The following is a 24,909-nucleotide window of genomic DNA, read 5'->3' as shown; positions in this document are numbered from 1 at the left end:
ATAATAATAATAATAATAATAATAATAATAATAATAATAATAATGACAAAACTTATACTAATACTACTAAAAATAATAATAATAATAATAATAATAATAATAATAAAACTTATACTAATAATAATAATAATAATAATAATATTTATTATTATTGCTTGTATTACGTCCAAGCTATTTGTTTAAAAACATGACAGTGAGTATTATAATTATCATCATTAACAATTCTACAGTGTTTTGTAAAAAAAAAATTGATACAAAATTAAACAACTGCAATATTATTAAATCATAAGACTACATTTGAATTAATCTTAATGTAAAAATCAGAGAACATACAAAAATATAACGATCAACAACAAATATGATTATATAAAAAAACTGGTAATACTATCAGAATACTATCAGGTTGATAATAAATCTGCTACTAATGCGCATTTCTACTGCTAAATCATCATTTTGAATCAGTTCACCTGATGACCTCTAAGGAATCCATCAAAAACTATCAAGTGTGCTAATTAAAACTGTGAGAACTACACTGTTAATGGTTGCTGAAGGTATTAACAAATTAGCCCAGGTTAAATGAACACAAACACTAAAGGAGAAGAATGTGTGGAATTTAAAGTATGGCCGAGTTTGAATTTAGATGAAACTTACAGAGCATTTCCAGATTCCAAACAGGTGAAGTGACTCACAGAGAACACAGAGTATCATTCAGGGCCCGTTTACACCTGCTATTAAGGAAACACACTACTTTTTTTTTAGAAATAGACTAATTTTAAGTCCCCTAGAGTCTTGTCTCATTCATTCATTCATTCATTCATTCATTCATTCATTTATACAGGGACAATGTTGTGACAGAGTTAGCCTTCAAGCTAATTTACATCTGTAGTCCTGGGGCAGAATGTTGTAACAAAATTAACAATTAAATTCAATTAAATTTAAAAACTACTTTAGTGGGTAGCACGTTAGCCTCACAGCAAGAGGGTCGCTAATTCGAACCTCGGCTGGGTCAGTTGACATTTCTATTTGAAGTTTGCATGTTCTCCCCGTGTTCGTGTGGGTTTCCTCCAGGTGCTCCTGTTTCCCCAACAGTCCAAAGGCATGCGGTACAGATGAATTGGGTAGGCTAAATTGTCTGTAGTGTATGAGTGTGAATGAGTATGCATGGATGTTTCGCGGTTATGGGTTGCAGCTGGAAGGGTATCCACTGCATAAAACATATGCGGGATGAGTTGGCGGTTCATTCCGCTGTGGCGACCCCAGATTAATAAAGGGACTAAAGACTAAGGACACAGCTAAACCTCACACCTGCTCTCTAAAATGAAATCTGACAACTGTCTTTTATTTATATTCAGGTTGTAAGCATGTGTTAGTAATATGAAACGTTATCATATCTTTTGCAAGCTCGTTATTTGAGATGTAGAACGCAGGGAAAGCATCCTCATAGAGAGACACTGCAGCGCTGCTGAAGATTGTGGGTGTTTACAGCGATTTGATGGATAAATATGAACTTGCTGCTAAATTGTTAGCGGTGCCAAACAGCATTTCCCATTGTTTACATCCTTGGTTACATCCTTACTACAAGATACAGTTAACGCTAGAAACTGTGCATGTAATAGATCAATTTTAACAAATAAAAAAACTTACCAGTTGCAGCTCACAATCCACAGCATCTATTATGGTTGGAGCTGCTCCTCCTTTGAGGAGTTTTTAGCTGAATCCAGCACTGAACCGGGAGAAATTCTGCAAGCTGTCCTTTGTCAAATGTTGGAGCTATATGTATTTTAATAAATCTCTGGAACATAACTAAAATTAAACTGCAATCACTTCTCTGTGTGTGTTGTTTCCTTTGGAAGCCCAAACACAGAAATACAAGAAGCTCTATGGAAAAACCAGTGTTTTGACGGCATTTTAGCCTTCTCTTCTATAACATTACAGCACCTCTGCTCACGCCCCTTCACTGCATGGGTTGTATGCATGAATCCTGAAGCGTTTGTGATCTCAGTAACCCGGATGCATTTTTTGTAGTCCCCAAACATCATTCGCTGTATGCTAAGCTAACTCTTTAAAAGCCAATGTCTTCCTTTGCATTGAACTTCAAATCAGAGATGTTGTTCGTGTTCACACAGCTACATTACACATAAGCTAAAGTTTAAACGCAGGTATTGAAGAAACAGTTTTCTTACCGTCTGCTGTCAGTTTTTAAGAAAATCTGTGTCTAAACGCTAAAGGGGACACAGCCTAAAGGTTTGAAAAAGGATGCAGGATGTAAGAATCAGCTAGACTGATACTTTCATTTGAAATAAACACGCATTTGTTTACGGATTTCTCAACTGTCCTCCTGAATACGCACGACTAACAATTTCGAATGTGTTTCTGTGTATAAGACGTCCTCAAATTAGGTCATGGTCATTAGGAGACAACGGTCATCTGATACCTGTAACTAAAATATATACTACTACAGCAGCACACACTGAACACCACTGCCTGTTTTAGAAGAGAATGTTGGAGTGTGTCTGTCTGTCTGTGTGGTATGTGTGTGTGTCTGAATGCATGGCTCACTCTGTCTTTGTCATCGGCCACATCACACAGCACATCATCCAGGTCCAAGATTCCTCCATCACCGTGTTCCAGCCGGTAAACCTGAACCCAGTACTCCTCACCCTGTCACACACACACAGAAAGAGAAAACAGTCAATTTATGTCTGACTTGAGCTGAAATCAAAGTATTTCTATACTAGTAGGGTCTTAACCCACATACACACACACAAGATCACACAAACACAAGCATACACACAGAATCAGGACACTCTAATCAATGAAGAAGAGCGCACACACACATATAATGAGGGTTTAACTAATCAGGATAATGCACCTGAATCTAGACCATCATCTAGACACAACACACTCTCACACACACACTCTCACACACACACACTCACACACACTCTCTCTCTCTCTCACACACACACACACACACACACACACACACACACACACACACACACACACTCCCATGCACGCACGCACACCTGGTTTACAATGGTTGTGGAGCCTTCTCATAAACAGTGATATTTATATTGCACGAACTGCATATTCTGTCCTCTTAGACCAACCCTACTTTTTTTTTCCTTTTTCTAAATAATTCATCATGTATTTTTGAACCTTAATTTAGTCCCCACAAGTCTGTGTACATTCAGGTTTAACTCCCCACTGGGATATAAAAACAAGAACACACACACACACAGCTGATCAGTGCATAGAGACAACACAAAACAACTGAGACTCAAAGTCACAGAGACCATGAACTAAAACATCTGTCACTCAAAACCATGCTTTGCAGTCGGGCCGATAATAAAAGTAAAGTTATTAACAAATGTGTGTGATGTCTTCATTAAGGAGAAAAACCCTTTATTAGCCCATTATTCACTCTTTCAGGGACGCAGTAGTGCTGTCGCCTCACAGCAAGAAGCTTGCTGGTTCAAACCTCGGCTCAGTTGGGTTTTCTGTGTGGAGTTTGCATGTTCTCCCTGCATTCGCGTGGGTTTCCTCCGGGTGCTCCGGTTTCCCCCACAGTCTAAAGACATGCGGTACAGGTGAATTGGGTATGTGAATGAGTGTGTCGATGTTTCCCAGAGAGGCTGGAAGGACATCTGCTGCGTAAAAACGTGCGTAAAAACGTGCTGGATAAGTTCCGCTGTGGCGACCCCGAATTAATAAAGGGACTAAGCCGACAAGAAAATGAATGAATGAATAAATGTTTACTCTTACTTTGTATAGTGAAATCCAATCAAAGTCATTTTAAAAAGCTCTGCAACGGCAACAGGCTGGTGTATCTTTTCAACAGTCCAAACATTTCAACCTCGAATGCTTCAATAGTGAATAAATCTTGTGCCAGTGATTTTTTTAGTAAACTAACCATATAATAGCAGTTAATGCTAACATTCAGAATAATAATAACATTAGATAGTGTACTTGATATTTGCTATTATTATATTTATAGTAATTATTATTATTATTATTATTATTATTATCAATATTATACTAATAGGTCCTCATTAAAAATATTAATAATTCAAAATAATTATAACGATATTAAAATTACTAATAATAATAATAATAATAATAATACAGGGGAGTTCATTTAATGTTACATATTTGTTGTATATTAAACCTTATTTTGTGTATTTTTATTATCATTACTATTGATAATAATGAGCACGCTGTTTAAAATATAATAAAAATGTCATGTTTATTAATTATATTTTTATTATCATCAAATTAATAATAATGATGCTAATAATAAAAATAATAATAATAATAATAATAATAATAATAATAATTGTATTAATTATTATGACTGCTGCAGAATTATCAGAACTATCAACAATTCAAAATCATTGACAATAAGAATACAAATACATATAATAATAATAATAATAATAATAATAATAATAATAATATTAAAAGAGGTGCAACTACTGAATATGTGTTTCTTAATTGTATATTGTTATTATTATTATAATTATTATTATTATTAATAAACATTTATATTATAATATGTGATTTAATATACATATAACATATCAATTAATAAATGTATTATTCATTTTAAATAGTTAAATATTATTATTTAATATAAAAAAATGAATATCATTTGTTATTAATAAATTAAATACATTATTGTTAATGTTATTTTGGTATCAATTAACTGAGATGACCTAAAAGTCTCAAAACTCTAAAATGTATGATGGTATCTCTTTGAAACTTTAATTAAATAAATGACAAAGAAAAGAGCAAATCTGTAGCACAAGCACTACGTTACATGCTAAAAGAGTTTCAAAAACCATCACGTCAATCTAATATATGCATTTATCAACCAATAAACCACAAATAAAACAAAATAACCTGTTTAAAACAGTCCATACACAATTACTTACTACTAGCAAATCTAAACTCAATTTACTATGACATCATCAGTGTTCTCCAGATTTTAGCCAATCAGTGTACCTGATGAGCCCGCCCCTTCTCCTCCCTCAGTCTTTTCTGCAAAGAGAAGTGATGCTTCCACATCTCCAGACATCACAAAAAACCCTTCTCATCTCCATCTCTTCATTCCTTTCTTCCTCCCAGCTTAGAAACGAATAACCCTAAACGAGGACGTGTTCGGTAACATGAGAAGTTCACTCTCGAAAAGACCCGTGATGTAAACTGAGAGGATTGTGCTGTCAAAGACAAGCGAGCGCATTTGATACAAGAGTGTCCATGTCTTATTGAGCAGCTGAGGAGAACAGACGTGAACACAGCAACTGGAGATTCAACTTTACAGTGTGGTGTTTATTAATGCTGTGGTAATGCAATCCCTCGATTATGAAGCTAATAAAGCTATGTAAAATCTCTTGACAATAGAGGTTGATGATATGGACTTGAAACTAGGGCTGAACAACATGTCGTTGAGCTTTGATATTGCAATGTATCCTCAATAATCACATTGCAGTATTAAATAATTTATTGAATCGGAAAGATATTATTAATTGGTTTTATTAATTGGATATTGATAATATTATTTTTAAATAATTGAATAGAAGTGTTTATACAATAACCATGTTATTTTATTTGGATTGTTCAATTTCTAGATTTGAATACCGTTCAATTTATTCATTCATTCATTTTCTGCCGTTTTTCTAAGGCCGGGTCACGGGGGCAGCAGTCTTAGGAGAGAACTTCAGACTACCCTCTCCCCAGACACTTCCTCCAGCTCCTCCGGTGGGATTCATGTTAGTATTGTAAGTATTACTTTTTTGATAATTAGAAATAACAGAATGTTATATATATATATATATATATATATATATATATATATATATATATATATATATATATATATATATATATATATATATATATATAGAAAGAGAGAGAGAGAGAGAGAGAGAGAGAGAGAGACAAAAATTGTTCATACCCCGAGAATTATAAATGTAATCGTATAATTTTTATATTATATTTTCATAAACAATGTTGTATTATTTAAATATGTATATTATTTTTAAATTATATTATTTTATAGAATAAAAAATTAAAATATAAATATTTTGCATAAATATATAAACACTTTCTATACATGTATACACATAAATAAAAGAATATATATATATATATATATATATATACACACACACACACATTAAAAACTAACTTATGTAAACACAAACTATTATTTTGTATGCCATTAATTATAACACCACACATTTATAGTAAAATGCTAATATTAAATCTAACTAATACTAAAGTAAATTTATAGACTGTACTGGCAGATTCAAGATTTGTAAGTTTTACCGTTATTATTCACTCATATTGTGGGGAGAACTTGTAATTATTAATTTATACTATAAAAGATATTTTACCAGTATTTTGTAAAATGATAAAATTTCCCCCATCCCTACTGGACAGAGAGTGCATGTCGGCTAAAATCAAATATGCGGTCCAACAAGGGAACGTCAGTCTCCAGCAACAGAGAGCAAAGTGTTTCCATGAGAAAGAGTCTTTATAAGCCCCTTTTTTCAACAAACTGGCTCTCGTTCTGCAGGATACAGGAAATAGGAGTCATTTCACAGCACTGACACACACACACACACTCATGTCCAGCATAATGAGGGTTTACTCTAGAGACCTATGGGCATCTGAAGCATCTCAAAATGTGAACAACGTCATTAAGGAATGTGTGCTTAGAGTCCTTACTGTTTTTGTGACATACTGAAATGGCATATGACTCACAGTAATGGTAAAAAATTATGTTTGTCTAGTAAGAATGGGCCTATAAATGATATTGAATCGTGCTAAATAATTTATGTTAATAACATTGATAAGCTCTTAGACTCTATATTGATTTAAGAGCCAATCACACAGCAGATATGTGCAGCAACAGGAATCTAAAAGTGTGTTGATATTAGAGATGTACCGACTTTTTTAAATTTGTCGGCCGAAAATGTTATGCCGTTTTAAGGACTCTCTAATTTCTGTGGCATCAGTCATTGTTGGGGTACTCTTTTAAATCTAGAAACATATCAACTTATATCAAAATATATATATCTTTATCATTCAATATGGTAAATAGTTATCGAAATGGCATTTTTGCCATATTGCCCAGCCCTAATGTGTTGCTCTATGAGGAGTAAATGCTTTTATTCTCAATCTGTGTTATACTCAAAGGAGCTATAATAACATAAATATTTAATTGGAGATTTAACAGGGCTGGATGATTAATCGAAAAGTAATCGACATTTAGAACCTATAATTGATAAAAAATTTTCCAAGACGATTTTTTCAATTACTTTTCCTACATGTCACATGACCCCGCTCTGTTAAAGGCTGTGGCTGATTTCTACTTCTGCTGCCACTTTGCAGCCACATCTGATCTCTGGTCAAGTAGAACGACAGACTCATTCTTGAGCCTTACTTTGAACTTAAATAAATAATGTTAAATAAAAAAAATCATTGATAAATCATAATAGAGTTAAAATGATCAGACACGAGATTTAGATTTTAGGCCAAATTGCAGAATCATTTCTTTAAAAATAAATAAATAAATATATAGAAAATTCAAGTTTGGAGTAAGTTTGAGATGAAATTGAGGGTTCATACAGGTAAATGTAACCTACAAATAAAAAACATTACAATAAAACAAAAATAAATAGAACTTTAAATAACCAACTTAAAAAAAAATGGAATAACATGTTATTTTCAGGGATTCCCCGATCGATCGGCCGGAGAGTGGTATTGGCCGATAATCACATTTAGTGACTCGATCAGTCCTAACCAATCTCGCTGATCTTATGAACTGATCACAAGTGTTTCTTTTATTAGTTTAGAAGCAGAGGAAGATGCATACTTAAAGGAAAAATGTGCTTAATGCAATAGCAAAGTTACATAGTGCTTGAAGAATCAGAATCGGTACTCTGTATCGGCTAATCGCCAAGACAAGGAATTGGTACTCTGTGTCGGCTGCAAAAATCCTGATTGGAGTATCCCTAGTTATTTTACTTAATCGCCAAGGAAATTTTTCTATAATAATAAAAAAATAAATAGTAAAATTCACTAAAATAGGAAAATGCAAAACTGAAATAAAAAAAAAATACACTTAAAAAGTGGAAAACAAAATGACCAAAATGCACAACATCGCAATTCCTTGCAAAAAGTATATAATACCATTTGAGAAGATAAGATTGAGTACAACTGGAAAAAGGATTTGCTAAGATTCAATAACAGATTAATTTCAGCTGTGAAAATGTTTTATTGAATTCAGGAAGCAAAACATTTCAGGGGAAATGGAGAGGTTGATGAAATTAAACTTGAGAATAGATCATACTTCATTCAATTCAAAAAGTGATTCTAGAGATGCTAACCCATAATCAGAGGAAAAACTCGACGATGATTTTTAAAAGATCAGGAAGGCTCAAGAATACATGCAAAGCTGTGTGAGATCATGGTTTATTGAACTACAATTTTGGTTTTGTGTTTCGGCTATGTATTTAAAAATGCCACTTCATTCCCTTGTTGTACACAATGGCAAGAATTCTTTGTAAACCAATAACATTAAGCAGCGAGTCTAACTCTACCTTTTTTGTACCTTACTGTTCTGCTAGATACCTTTATGAAGAGTGTCTAAAAAGTGCCAGTACGGTTTGCTAATTTGGGACTTTTGACAGTGAAAAAGTCCCATCAAAAGATCTGCAACATCGAGTCCAGATTATATTTGACCAGAAGAAAAACATGCGATTTTGCAAAGTTGCAAAGTTTAACCATATAAAGTTACCATAAGTTTCTCATTTGCATGTGTTTTAAGGCATGTGACTGTGTGATCATTTCAAGCCAGATGAAAGCATTCAGAGACCGGAAATTCTAATATTTGTAACTTAAAGAATGGTAAGTGTATTTATGTATATATACAATGAAACCCATACAGTGTTTTTTTTTTTACATTTGATCATTTAATACTCATAGAAAACCCCAAAACACTATTTCTGTCATTTGTGTTTTTGCTCTACTGTGTGTATCAATGCTTGTGATTGGATTATTATATTTTATGCAGGTGGACTGCCCCAAAAAAATAATCCAAATCAATCTAAACTTTTAAATTCTTTAAAAAAAACAGAGCTATTCATTTCATATGGTGAATTTACACTCAATAACAAAATATGAACTGCAGAAAATGTAGATTTTTTCCAATATTGTGCAGCCCTAATGTGTACTGTACAGTACTATAGCATTACCTTACCTTACCATTTAGTAGAAAAAGGCCATTAATGTCACTGTCAGCCAGAATCACTTGAGAGTTCCTAGTGACAGTGAAAATGCAACCAGGAAAATGGCTTGAGGGGAAAGTTTTTGCTTAAGGGAACAGCCTTGAGGCTTTAGTTCTTATAACGCAATTCCTGATTCAAAAGGGACTTTTAACTCAAAATAAAATCATTAACACTCATGAAACCTTTTTCATTCTAGAATGGAAATTAGAATGAATTTGAAGATTCATTCATTTTCTTTTCATCTTAGTCCTTTTATTAATCCAGTGTCACCACAGCAGAATGAACCACCAACTTATTCAGAACATGTTCTACCCAGCGGACGCCCTTCCAGCTGCAACCCATCAATGGGAATCATCCACACACACTTTTTCACACAATTACACTATACGTACAATTTAGCCTACCTAATTCACCTATACCACATCTTTGGACTTATAGGGGAATCAAGAGCACCCGGAGGACACCCAAATGAACAAGGGGAGAACATACAAACTCCACACAGAAACGCCAACTGACCCAGCCGAGGCTCAAACCAGCAACCTTCTTGCTTTGAGGTGAACGTGCTACCCACTGCACCACCGTGCCACCCAAAATGTTCTTTATATTACGCTAAAAAAAAAAAGTTCCTCATTTATGGAGCCTTTTACAAATCCAGCATATTACCCCAGATTTAGGAATGAATAACAGCATGAGCTGCTTCATGTTGTTTACTTCACTATAAGCAGTCTAAAAACAAAAAAAGAACATCCCAGTGGTTCTTTTTTTTTCTTGATAATTTGAAACTGAAACTCTTGATTCCCTCAGGCTCTTGCACACCAGAAGTCAATTTTTTTTTTTTTTAACGCGGCGTACGCACAAAACAGGGCTACAAATATGTGAAATTCATGTGATAAAAGATCACATTTTATTTTTTATGTAAAATACTTTTTTTTTTTTCAAAAGAGTATATAAGAATAGTTTTTTATTGAGAATAGTTTAATGTGAATAGCTTTTTTTTTTTGCAAAAATAATCAAATATTTTATTGCCAAAAGTGGGGAAAAAAAAAAAAATCGGCATCTCTTGCAAGCAAAACTATAGCATCAGTGGATTAAATTTTTTTTTTATTATTGAGGCATTATTGACGTATTATTGAAGCAGATTGGTTCGCTCTACTTGCAACGCGCTTGGGGCATTTGCAAAAGTTTATATGTTTTCAACTAGGTGCGGCTGGAAAATGTGAACGCGTCATGTGTATTTGTGCGCTGCTTGCACAACATCTGCATGTTACTCCAATGTGCGTGTCTTGCAAGTCATGCACCTCCATTGGAAATGACAAACTTACACCCTAAGCTTATTGGCATTGCTTCCAAGGCGTGCGCTCAGCAGGCACATTTTCATAAAACTGTAGCTTTCATACCAAAACTTCATACCGAACCTTATTTTCAATTGATATTGACAATGGTGTTCGGTCAATAAATATCGATACTAGGGATGCTCATTTCGGTTAATTTTGCTAACCGACAACCGCCGCTCATTAATCGGTTATTAACGGTTAACTGGTTAGATTACTATTAATTTTATATTAAACAAATTGACGTGTCTATTTTGTGTCTGACACATTAAATATTGCATTTTAAAATACTGATTTATTTTTATATGCTAGCATATTAATAATAGAACAATACAACAGAGCATTTTCACGCACCTGCAGTGTTTAGCACAGAAGAACAGAATAAACTAAATAAAATGAATAAAATAAATAGGACTGTCCTAAATTATTTTCACCTTAATAATTAATTTATTTTACAAAACGAAAATACTGACTGATTCTTTTTAATAACAGAATGTTTTGAATGGGTAATGTAGCCGTGAAGGGATGCATTTTGGTTTCCGCCATGGAAGAATGAATGTAGCGGAAACCAAGCTCTTTAAAAGTTCTCTGTAGTTGTCTTGACAACACAAACAGCTGCTCTGGGATGAGCCGCGTGCAAAAGATGCCCCTCTTAACGCAAACGCGCATTCAATCGGCCCCTTATGCAGTCAAAATAAAAATATATAAAATAATAATTTTAATCGTTTAACTAATATCATTAATCTGTCACAAACGCAACCTTTCGGTTAACGGTTAATCGATTATTTTGAGCATCCCTAATCGATACAGATTTTATCGCCCAGCCCTAATTTAATTTCATGCAAAATACTGAAAAAAAAAAAAAAACATACAACGTTTTAACAAATTTGTATATATTTTTTGTTTATCTTGATTTTTGCTATTTTTGAAAACTCTATTTAATATTATTCCTTAACATTTAATTTAAGCTACTCATTTTTCAACCATTCTCTTAAGTTATTTTGTAAGATTAGCTCCAGATTTGGCTTCAGTACTGACTAAACTAATGTATATGCAAAAATACAATATTGAACAGCATCCTATAAAATATTAATTTAAATGAGAGATTTATGTGGGGTGCACTCGTATATGTTGAACACTTTAGATAAAAACCAAAGACACAACAATGGCGGAGTACATAGTAAAATTGTTGTTGCTCAAATTTTTTAAACGCTTCATCAGCAAGGTGTGTATTTACCTCTCACTGCAACCAACACATCCTTAACACCACTAATTCTACATACAAACCAGCAGCAAAATTGCTTTGAAAATACTGTTGTGTAAATGTAAAACTGCTTTAGATTCTATAATAAATTAAAACAATAAACCCTTATTTAGGTGCTTTCCTCAACAAATTAATCAAGCTCCTCAAATAATTATTTAAATTAATTTGCTAAACGAGTAATTAACTTCCCACCAAGGCTTAAATCATCCTGAAAATCTCTCCACTAAAATTTCCTGCACCTTTGGCCCACTCTCCCTTTCATAAGCATATCTGTACACAAGCACAGAAGAGCAAATCCCAAAGCACAGCTGCACCCTTACATAACACACACAATGCTGTGTGACGTTTTCAGATATCTGTATTTTACTCTTTCATTCTGTCTGTCTTTGTCCAGTGATTCAGAGCAGACCACACTGAACCCGTAAACTCACTCTCAGTCTCCATCCGAGTGGCTCTTCCCCAAACGCACAGTCAAAGTCATTTCAGCGAGACTCAATTAAGATACATCCATTAATGCCTGGTGTAAGAGTTAAAAATAGAACGGCCATTAAAACTCATCTGTCATCAACTGGATCTGCAGGCAGAAAGGACAGAGTCCCGAAACGACTGCAAACCTCAAAGAACCAGTCACAGGTTCAACACAGAAACACTAGTCTAGCGTAAATGCAATGCATTTAAGGGTTCCCCAAAACTGTGAATCATTAACATCAGTGAACAATAAAAAAAGATAAAAACATCTAACGAGTATAATTTTAGGAACAACAAATAACAACTTGACTTCTAGTTGATCATTTGGCATCAGAAGTGGCTTATATGAAAGGTAAAGGACTTAGACTTAGACTTAGACTTAGAAAACTTTATTTATCCCGCAGGAAATTGCTTATGTAATGACTGCCATAACACACAGAACACAGAAACACAAAACCACAAGACAAAATAAATAAATTAAGTAAGTGAAATAAGTCACATAAATCCAACCAATCTATAAAAGGAAACAGCCACAATACATAAGTATACAAACTATTATATAAGATATTACACTTAAAAGAATCAGTGGTAACTAATACTAATAAGTATTAGGGCTAAGTATTAAAATATAAGTATTAAAGTATAAGTATTAAAGTATAAGTATTAAAATAAGGGCTCTAGATTACGCTTATTTTACCAAAATAAAATATGATCATGCCTTGATTTTTTAATTATTTAATTAGGACAGTAAGGCCTGACTTTGCTTAGACAAAAGTCTTGTCACTTAACAGAAATAATGTACAGTATTGAATATAAAGTCATTGTGCAGTGGAAAAAGATTTAATATAGTGTATGACTTCCATGAGCTTGGAGGACTGCATTCATACATCTCTGCAATGACTTAAATCACTTATTAATAAAGTCATCTGGAATGGCAAAGAAAGTGTTCTTGCCAGACTCCCAGAGTTCATCAAGAATCTTTGAATTCATCGTCAATGCCTCCACCTCCATCTTTCCTCAGACATGCTCAATAATGTTCATGTCTGGTGACTGGGCTGTTCAATCCTAGAACACCTTGAACTTCTTTGCTTTCAGTAACTTTGATGTGGAGGCAGAAGTATGAGAAGGAGCGCTATCCTGCTGAAGAATGTACCCTCTACTGTGGTTTATAATGTAATGGGCAGCACAAATGTCAGGCTAGAGATCTGTGCGGGACTAAATTTTGAATCCCACTCCCGCCCGCACCCGCCAGGTCCAAACCCAACCGCTCCCACTTATGATCAGCATTTGGTGTCCCGCTGCCCGACCTGCTCTGTTTTCTACCCACCGCGCCCATTCTCGCTAATGGGCAAAGGAGGAGAATAAAACTGAAAACCACCCAGCAATACAGAGTCCAGACAGCCTATAACACACTGTCTGTATAAACAAGCAAGTGACACACACACACAGAGACAGCAACATCGAGCTTTCTCTCACTCATACACACACACACACACACACACACACACACACACACACACACACACACACACACACACACACACACACACACACACACACACACACACACACACCACAAAGCAACAAACAAGCTAAAAGCAACCTCACGCTGTCTCATTCACACACATACATACGCGTGCTCGCTCGCTCACTCGGGAGCGATATTGTTATTGATATTGCCGCGGAAATGCAGACCTCTATCTCAGGCTGTTGATGTTGCCATCATCTGCAGATCTCTTGCATGTCCCCATACTGAATGCAACACTAAACCATGATATTTCTTTCACCAAACTTGACTGATTTCTGTGAAAATCTTGAGTCCATGCAGGTTCCAATAGGTCTTCTGCAGTATTTGTGATGATTGGAATGCAGTTCAGTAGGTGATTTATCAGAAAAATCTACATTCTGCCACTTTTCCAAATGATCAACTAGAACTAAAGTTATTATTTGTTGCTCTTACAACTGGGATTGACGACAAGACTTTTGTCAGATAGAGTATGGGAGCCTGGACTACCAAACCAAATAGATTTTTTTTTAAATGTTTCTTTTTGCACCATACAAAAGCTGAACAAGATCACTTGCAGCGTTATGGATGTAACATTTGCAGTAAAATATCAAAATATAAATTCATATTAAAAAGTATGTTAACATTATATTTAAACATTTGCTTATATTTTCCAAAACAACAAACTACAAAGCTATGGGATCAGAAAAACATCAATCTGTAAACATTTTTTAGATTTTAATGAGGAAATAAACATGTCATGAAAGTGAACAAAAAGGTTATTGAGTATACTTTGTATACAATATACTATGTAGAAATTCTATGAATTAAACTACACAACCCAAAAGAAACGATGCTAATCAAACGAATAAACTTTGCCTCTATAGAACAAAAATATGTGATTTTATTTTATTAGATTTTTTTGCATTTATGAGGAAAAGCTTGGTTATGGATGTGACATCTCTCTGTTGTGGATGTGACAGATGTGAAATTAGCACTTGTGTGACTTTGGAAAATCAAGTATAATAGTTTGAAAACAATAACATAGACGTTTTGAGTATTTTTAATATACTGTAAATTACTTGCTGACACGAAGTATTTTCGCTATTTTTAAATTTGCTATTAAAACTTTTTTTATGGCAAGGCTGACTTTTGCATGAAATTGCTTATAAATAAGCTGTCTATATGGTTTGTTATAATATAATAATATTTTGGCAAAGATATGGCCATTTCAAAATGTTTTTGCATAAAAGAAAAACTTCCTGGTTTTGTGATTTAGGCAGGGACACATTTGGCCATCGTGTAAATATTTAGACTTTTGTGTGTGTGTGTGTGTGTGTGTGTGTGTGTGTGTGTGTGTGTGTGTGTGTGCGCGTGTGTGTGTAATGCATAAAAAAGATATTTTCAATAATATACAATACATAATTTATATATAAATACATTATTAAAAATAAATAAAGTGCTCTACATATTAGTAAAAATGGAGTGGAAAATAACAAATAAAAGGCAGAAAGCAAATAAGACTTTCACTGAAAGATTCACTTTCAAATTGTACTTTTTGTTCAGATTATATTTTTTACTATAAATTTTAACATCTGAAATAAAAGAAAAAGACTGCACTGAAAATACAATTCTGGTAAAAAATCTATAAAATAATAAAATAAAATAAATCAATTGCCGGCAGCTAGCTGTCTGCAGCTAACACATGGTCGACCACTGAAACGAAGCAGGACTGTGCCTGGTCAGTACCTGGATGGGAGACCACATGGGAAAGCTAGGTTGCTGCCCGCAGTGGTGTAAAGCCTGATTTATACTTCTGCGTCAGGTGACCGGCGTAACCCACGGCGCAGGCAACGCGTGTAGCTGTGCATTTATACTTCTGCGCGCTGTCTCTGTCGGTCTGCATTAACACTTCCGAAATGCTAGTTGGCAGTGAGGTGTAAATGTTTCTCTGTGTCGAGTTTCTTCTCTGCTTTTTTGCTTTACCTGAACACTTCCGGGAAGTACAAGTGGCTCAAACTCACTCATTTTGAGGCAGGAACCGGCGGACGTGCAACAACTTTAACTATGAGGTACTATGAGGTAACCCTAACCCTAACGCCATTCGCGCGGCTCTCGGTCCCGCCCAGACTCGTCAGCGCTACCAAGCCGACCAATCACAGAGCTTGCGCTACGAGTCGTTGCGACGTGTAGTTACATTTTTTGAGAGGTGCACGTCAGTGACGGCGACGGCCACGGCGAAGGGCTATGCGTCAGCGACGTAGCATACGCCGGCGTTTGACGCAGAAGTATAAATCAGCCTTTAGTGAGACCAGCAGGGAGCACTCAAACTGCACTCTGTGTGGGTCCTAATGCCCCAGTAGTGATAGGGACTCTATACTGCTCAGTGAGCGCCGTCTTTTGGATGGACATTAAAGCCAGGTTCTGTGGTCTTTAAAAAATCCCAGGATGCCTAAGAAAAAGAATAGGGGTTTAGCCCTGGTATCTTCCCCAAGTTTGCCCACTGGCCTCTGTCCATCTTGGCCTGGTGTGTGGTCTGGCGCAATATGGCTCCCGTTGCATCATCCAGGTGGATGCTGCATACTGGTGGTAGATGAGGAGATTCCACTCCACACCCAAATGTGTAAAATAGCTTTTTAAAATGGATTGTCTAGAAAAGGGCTATATAAATGTAAGGAATTATTATAATATTATTATTATTAAAAACTAAAACTGAACTAAATAAAAAAATAAATGACTTAAAAAACATTTTACTGTAAAATGAGAAATTGTATTAGAATTTACAGCTACATTTACCACTGTTGTATAAATTGTCTGTGCTGAATAACTTCAAGTAAGAAGTAAATGTCAGAAAAGGTCATCAAAACGTCAAAGGAAATTTATGCACCTTTTTAAAATCTACAATTACCAACTGCACAAATACAGTGGAAATAAATGAAGTCAAGGCAAACGTTTTCATCTGACCTTCATATAACAAAAAGACAAAAGTTAAAATCTGACAAAAACTCTTGAGACATAAAAGCGCCTCCAGCTAAAGAAACAGTGTTATATAGACTGAATCCTGTATGTTTATACACACACACACTCACAGCTGCCTGTAGCAGAAAGCTGCCGTCTTTGACTATTGCGCTGACATTAATGCTGATGTTTTAAACATTGCGACAAAGATCTTACAGACACGACCATATAAAGACACAATCCCTGCATCTCTCCATCACACACACATCAAGAGATTCACACAAATGCAAAAAGCATGCAGCTAAAAGCAGTCGCTGGAGAAATAAGTCCTTCATGCTGCCTGAAATACCCCTCTGTGGATCTCATGCTATTCAGAATAGCTTGGCAGCCAGATAAACAACGTGCACAAACACTGCACTGACTGACCCACAGACAAACACTCACACACTGTGTTCACTTGTATGGGCAGGTTTGCTACCCTTTTGGGGAAAATGTTTTCCAACATGTACCAAAAATATAGCAAAACCTGTTTATACTAGAAATACGACACTCGTAAAAGCATTACATTTACATAATGGATTTTTAGTCTATACCCCTAAAGATGTGATTAATACCATATAATATTTGGTATAAACGGTTCTGGTAGGCTATATAATCAATTTTAATATGATTCTAGAATGATTATCATATTGGTAGCATGAATTAGCATGTTAAGTTAAGTTTACTCTGCTAGCATTACTAAACACATTTATAGCATTAGCAGCATATTAGTAGCATATTGCTAATATGTTTCTATTACATGAATTAACCCAATACTAGCATTTTGTTAGCATGAAACCCTCAGTTTATATATATAATGAGAGAGATATTTTTGTATATTTTTATATTTATCAGATTATTATGCCTCTGAAAAAGCTCAGATGATGGTGTCAGGGTTTTGGAAGTTTCTGATTGGCTAATTGACAGCATTTGAGTTAATAGGAGGAACAACTGTAGAATAGTATTTAAGGAAAACCTCAAACACACTGCTTCCCCTTGTGTGACAACAGGGGAAAATCAACAAGCCAGAATCAACAAAAAAGCCAGATTACAATTTGCTAAATTACACTGGGAAAAAGACACATTTTTGGAGACATGTCCTGTGTGTCTGATGGAACTAAGATTGAGTTGTTTGGCCACAATGACCAGTGTTACATTTGGAGAAGAAAGGGGAAACCTTACAAGCCTAGGAACACCATCCCAAGTGTAAAGTATGGATGGCAGCATCATGTTGTGAGACAGTTTTATTGCAGGAGGGACTGGTCCACTTCACAGCATAGATGGCATCATGAAGAAAGAACATTATGTAGAAATACTGAAGCAACATCTCAAGACATCAGCCAGGAAATTAAAACTTGGTTGCAAATGGTTCTTCCAAACAGACCATGACCCTAAGCATACTGCCAAATTAGTTAAAATGTGCTTTAAGGACTACAGAGTGAATGTTTTGTAATGGCCATCACAAAGCCCTGACCTCAATCCTATAAAATATTTGTGGGCAGAGTTGAAAAAGCTTGTGCGAGCAAAACAGCCAACAAACTGACTAGTTATACCAATTCTGTCAGAAGAAATGGGCCAAAATTCCCTCAAACTATTGTGAGAAGCTTGTGGAAGGATACCCAAAACATTTTACCAAAGTTATACAGTTTATAAGCAAAGCTAAAAAAAATAGCAAGAAAATGTATTTTCTTTTGAACTTTTGACTGTCTAGAAATCAATAAAAATTCTAAAAAAAAATAAATAAATAAATCTCTCCTTATTTTGGCATTTAGCCAATGTAAATAATTTAGGTAATCCTAACGGACCTAAAATAGTAAACATTTAGTATGATTTACTGTCAGACATTTTTTTAAAAATGGTTATGTTCCTTTTTTTAGTTTATGTAAACTTTTGGTTTCAACTGTAGCACAGAAAGTTGGCATTTTGAAGGTCTGACCAGAGTTTTGGTTGCAGTATACCTTTAAGAGGACAGAAATCTTATAAAAACTTTAAAGGGTAAGTTCACTCAAAACATGAAAATTACCTCAGAATTGATTTTCCCTCATGCGATTTTAAATGTTTATGAGTTTCTTTCTTCTGTTGAAAACAAAATATGTTTTAAGAATACTGGTTGCTGGCAGTCATCGACTTCCATAGTATTTTATTCCAACTATAGAAGTCAATGTGTGTCAGACGTTTCTTCAAAATATTTTCTTTTGTTCAACAGAATAAACTCAAATTGGTTTTGAATAAGTGAAGGATAAGCAAATGATGGCAGAATTTTCACTTTTTAGGCAAAACAATACTTTAAACAGGACTTCAGTAGGCCATCAAGACTGATGTAAATGGAAAGTACCAACAAGAACAAACAAATGTGTGAGCCTTAAACAGAAAGTGCCGGGGCATTCTGACATTCACACTCAAGCTCGCACTTAATGATGACATGTTTGGTAACAGTAAATCGCGTGGGTCTATATGGCTATCTAAATGAGATACTGTCGCTTTAAGAAGTTCTGAACCAATGAACTCAGACGTGTACATGACCCACAGTACTAAGAACTTTCCAAACAACTGTGTCCACACTGCTGTCTTACACACATTACTGTGTTTATGACATACAGTAGAGTTTCCCTTTGAGTCATATAAGGATTAAAGCTAGGCCTGTCAAAATATCTATTTTTTGTTGTACAATATATTGCACCAAAATATATTGCGATAATCGATATTACTGTCATTTTAAGGCCATTTTATGCCACTCATTATATAATGTCGGAATGACAATATAACATCACCACAAAGCAGGTACACTCTTCCAAAGAACACATAATATTTTATTTATGAGAATATTTAATTTAATCATAGTCATTTAATAATGAGGCATTGGAACACAGGGTTTGACATCTGCTAATTTAAGAAATGTATAGAAAATACTATATTATTTTTAACCATAATGACACTCCCAATAGAGGTAAATATGTTGCACAATCAGCTGAAATGTTGCTAGAATTGTTTTTTTTATATATAAGCAATATATATTGCATCAACAAAAATAACTGGGGTCAGGTCAATGTGTGGTGCGATAAGTCTAATAATTCCGACAGGCCAAATAAAAGCCCATACATTGGTGTCAGTGGAGTTTTGTGTAGTAACTACTTTCTACTGCAACAACGGGGCTAACTTGCAATATCAAAAATGTCCTCAAGTACAGAAGCCGCACTGATGGCCTCAAACATTATACAGTTTAAGTCAGAATTATTAGCCCCCTTTTGATTTTTTTTTCTTTTTTAAATATTTCCCAAATGATTTTTAACAGAGCAAGGAAATTTTCACAGTATGTCTGATAATATTTTTTCTTCTGGAGAAAGTCTTATTTGTTTTATTTCGTCTAGAATAAAAGCAGTTATTAATATTTTTAAAAACATTTTTGGGACAAAATTATTAGCCCCTTTAAGCTATATTTTTTCGATAGTCTACAGAACAAACCATTGATATATAATAACTTGCCTAATTACCCTAACCTGCCTAGTTCACCTTATTAACCTAGTTAAGCCTTTAAATGTCACTTTAAGCTGTATAGAAGTGTCTTGAAAAATATCTAGTAAAATATTATTTACTGTCATCATGGCAAAGATAAAATAAATCAGTTATTAGAAATGAGTTATTAAAACTATTATGCTTAGAAATATGCTGAAACAATCTGCCCTCCATTAAACAGAAATTGGGGGAAAAAATAAACAGGGGTGCTAATAATTAAGGGGGGCTAATAATTCTGACTTTAACTGTACATAAGAAAAATGCAAAAAAGAACTAAATAAGTCAAACCCAAAACAAATAGGCACAATAATGTTTAAGAATACATCAGTTAAAAATGCACAAACATGTCTATCTACAAATTCTCTCAATTATCGATATCAGAGTTGACGCCAGTGGTGTAGTGGTTAGTGCATCGATACATGCACACTGATGCTCACAGCGACCCAAGTTCGATTCCGCCTCACGCTTCTTTGCCTATCCTTCCCTACTCTCTGCTCCCAATGCTTTCCTGTCAATTCGCTATAATTTTCTAATCATAAAAAGTTGAAAGCCCCGAAAAAAAATTTATAAATAAATAAATAAATTAACCATATCAGATATATTCATAAAATATATTTACGTTAACTAATTTATCTTAAGATAAAAAATACACTTTTCTTACTTGTTTGCAAAACTTCATAAACATAGATAGCTAGCTACTTGAGCTTTCATCTTTTTTACTACTCAACTGTTGTTGCTGAAATAATTAATGAAAAATATATAATGATTGCTCCTTTAATCATGCAAATGAATATTAATTCACTTTATTATTTTGAACAATGAGTCACAGATGCATACAAGATTAAGAATTACACTCAACAGTGGAAGCTAAAATGCTGTTTTTAGCTTAGCATGGAGACATGGAAACAATGTCTAATCATTTATGAAAATGAAAACACAAAGCTACTGTGTCAACTGAGGTTTGGTCTGAAATAATGTCCTTCTGTGAACTGGTGCAGCTTCTAGTCACAGAATAAGACAGAAATGATATTGTTTTACAGTATTTTATGTAGTGATAAAGAATGATGATTAGCACAGCGTTAAAGGGTCACGAAACACCAAAACACATTTTTTGAGCTGTTGACAGTCGTATATGTGTCCCACACTGCTAAAAACACTATTAGGACACCTATATTTCACTATAAAGTGTAAATTGGTTGTTTTTGCGTTATTTCAAGCAAATTCGTACTTCCGGTTTGAAACTAATTTTTGAAGCTGCGTCACGGTCATGACATAATAGTGTTGTATTCCAGCGTGCAGACTGGGCGTCTGTGCCAGAGTGTGTCTTATTACGTCTTACAGTGTGTTGCATTAATGCATGAGTAAAGCTTGGTTCAAACCAATCAGCGCGCTCTATTGTGCAACTTCATTAATTTTCATTACTGTCAGAGTGTAGACGGCAGAGACGCCACGTTGTATTGGCAAAACAAGCGTGAAGTGTTGCTGCAGTTAAGTTTTGTTTTCATTTTCTCTCTGTGAGAGCGCAGCTGGCGTCACGTGTGGATTAACAGTGTACGCGACACGCGACAACAATAACTTACGTGTCTAAGGAGGAACATTGTTTACCTGAGAGCTGTTCTCATCTGCAAACGCTGAGATCTGGATTCGCTTGTAGTCTCCTCTAAATAAAGACGCGGCTCTAGTTGCTGTGGATTGTCCTGTCTCTACAGATTTGGTAAGTGAGCGACCATTGCTCTTTGTTTATTCAGTTCGTATTTTATTCATATCAAACAAACTATTGCACCGAGTGTAAACAAGTTAGCACTAACAGTTACAACCAAACTATAACCTCGTGTTGGATTTTGTGACCGGAATAACACACGCGGCTTTCTGACACTACCTGCCGTGTGCATCTAAGTTTACGGGAAATGCTGAGTTTTTTTTCTCTCATTCGCCGTGCAGTATCAAACATTGCATGAAAAATAAACGCTTAGAGCAGTTCCTCGAATCAAATATCACGTTTGTCGGGAGGGACATGAATGAATTCCCTGAATGAAAGAGCCAAACTGCAGTTAAAGTCCACCATTTAATAATTTGGCAAATAATTCGACTACAGATGTCCATGTAAACAGTCACATTGTCCGCTGTGGTTTTGTGTTTTGACTCTGAAATTCAGCGTGCCCAAATAGACACTCCCACACCAAACCTCTTTACTTTCTCCGACACTCCCCCTTAAACAGAGCTGGACACGCCCACTTTTATGACTTTTTCCCAAAGTAGAGGTGTGAAAACACCCTGCTGAAACGAGGGGGTTTCATGGCCCTTTAAGGTACAATGGGGCTAAGGTCACACTTTAAAGAGAACCCTGGGTGCTGAGACTTTTATGTCTTAATCCGCTTGTTAAGTGTGAGGTCACACGAAACTGCTTCTGCATCCAAGCGCTCTATCAAACTGTATGGGGAGACTTATCAAATGGTAATAATAAACGTTTACAAAGCGATGTCATACATTATGTATATATGTATGTATGTATGTATGTATGTATGTGTGTATGTATGTATGTATATATCCATGCCTAATATCCGATGGTCAGAAAGTGATTAATCTTTTAGAAATTGTTACAATTTTGGTATTTGTGATGAAGCAAGTCCAGAGACTGTTGTGTACACCATAACTTTATATAAAATTTACTTAAATGTTTGATATGACTAAAAAGTGGCCATAATTGAATATTTTTTTCAATTCAAATGAGTAGCAGCTTAGACCCGAAAACAATATTCCATACATCATTCCATTAACAAGTGGACACAATGTAAATATGCCTCTTTGTGAAATATGTAGAAAAAAAATCATGACATGTTTACATTATTCCTAAAAATCCACATTTACATTGAATCATGGGTGACGCCATTGTTTTAGATGGCGTATTTAGGGAGCTCCATCCACTCCTATTGTAAAAGCAGTACAAATGTCAAAACAAAATAAGGATATCGTCACATTGTGCAGCTTTTGATGTCATTTACAGACGAACAACACTTAAAAAAGACATGATATATGTATTCACTGCTTTCCCAGAGAAATCTGCACTAAAAGTGACTGGATTTGACCATGCCAGGTACAGCATTTGTCAGTCACACAAGTCGAAGTTCAGCTCATTGACAGAGAGAGCCGTTGATTAACTAGTTTTACAGCGATCAGTAAGTGAAGTGTTTAATATGAACAAATGCACGGTGACTTCAGCATCTGACAGGAATAAACCCCAGTTAAACAAATTGAATTAGCTTTTTTTCTCGACATTTGTGCTGCATTTACAGTAGAAGTGGATGAAACTCTGGAGGAGGCCATCGAAAACAATGGTGCTGAAAAAACAAACATGTATTATTTTTTATACATATTTCCAAGAACAGTAGAAAGAACTGAGTGAAATTAATACGTTCTTCATCAATAAAATGTCCCTGTATTTATTAGTAGTGAACAAAAAAACAAAAGTTGTCGTCAAACTGTCGTCAAAAAAGCATTCATTTGACCTAAAAACTGCAGTCAAACGTATGATGAAGAATGTTTTTGCAGCTTCATGAAAATGTACACTGAAGCACATATTTCCAAAGAGCCCATGTTTTATAAAAATAAAATACATATTCTGTCATTAGAAAACTATTATATTATGAGATTTGAATCATGCTTTTTGCCACTCACTGGACAAAAGTGTTGTGAAATGTAAAAGTGGTATTACGGAGAAAAAGAAGATGTATTATTTGATGACGTAGAAGGTGTATTATTAAGTATTATGTTGTATTATTTTACAGAAAAGTCACTAAAGGAATGTTTTTAATTATGCTCGAGTATCTAAACCGGAGTGTTTCTCCAATGAAAGTTCAGCAGGAGGCTGTGTCTCCACAGGGAATGTACTAACACTGTTTTTCAAAATATCTAGTACACCAACATACTGTGTTTTCCAATATAATCTAGTCCACTAACAGATTCATTCCCTGTGGAGGAATCTAAGATTCAGTAGAAATTGAGGGAATTTGAAATGATTAAAGTAGAAGCAGAGCACAATTCAATATCAAGACTACCTATAGCACAAAACATCACACATATTACTAATACAACACACACTGAAATGCTTTCAAAGCACGCTTAATTCTACAGTGAATTATACAGCTGTACGGCAAGACAAAATCTCTGGTGGCCTGGCTGGAGCACATGTTGTCAAGACTGGGAATTACCCAGAATCCCATGATAATAGTACTTGGGCTGCCTACCTGATATAAAGATATACCAATTATAGAGATTTATTGTGATGTATTGTTGTTGGCTATAGTTATTTATTTGTCGTTATAAAGACTGAACAACAAAAAAAATAATTATTCCACAGCAAATTCACTTATAACTTTAAATATACCAGTATTTAATAAATACTTAAGACATGTTACAGTGTGCTCAGCCTGCTGGTTTGTCCATTTACACACATTTTCATTATCATATGATCATGATCTTTTTTAATGTACATACTGTAATTTGTTCAGTAAAAGTGTTTCCATAGTAGTTTAT

At 34.8% G+C, this 24,909-nt stretch overlaps 1 protein-coding gene and 1 long non-coding RNA gene across 29 annotated transcripts in view; both read right to left on the bottom strand.

Moving 5' to 3' along the window:
• pard3ab (par-3 family cell polarity regulator alpha, b) overlaps positions 1-24,909 on the bottom strand; it is a 189,776-nt gene that overhangs the window by 156,652 nt on the left and 8,215 nt on the right. For all 28 annotated transcript variants that reach the window (XR_015477619.1, XR_015477622.1, XR_015477620.1 and 25 more), the window contains 1 exon segment: positions 2,560-2,661. Coding sequence is in view for 5 of the 28 variants with exons in the window: in NM_001423693.2 (NP_001410622.2) it covers positions 2,560-2,661 (102 nt within the window). In the remaining 23 variants the exon portion in view is untranslated.
• On the bottom strand, positions 8,973-14,248 carry LOC147837212 (uncharacterized). The gene is made up of 3 exons (XR_015478868.1): positions 13,039-14,248; positions 11,439-12,722; positions 8,973-10,764 (listed from the first exon to the last, which is right to left on the bottom strand). It is a non-coding gene; the product is annotated as an uncharacterized LOC147837212 (long non-coding RNA).

Source organism: Danio rerio, chromosome 2 (genome assembly GCF_052040795.2).
Source record: "Danio rerio strain M-AB ecotype USA chromosome 2, GRCz13ab, whole genome shotgun sequence".
In the NCBI taxonomy this organism is placed as follows: Eukaryota; Metazoa; Chordata; class Actinopteri; order Cypriniformes; family Danionidae; genus Danio; species Danio rerio.
The sequence above is the reverse complement of the archived record's forward strand: the minus strand, read 5'-3'. Positions and strand labels throughout refer to the sequence as shown.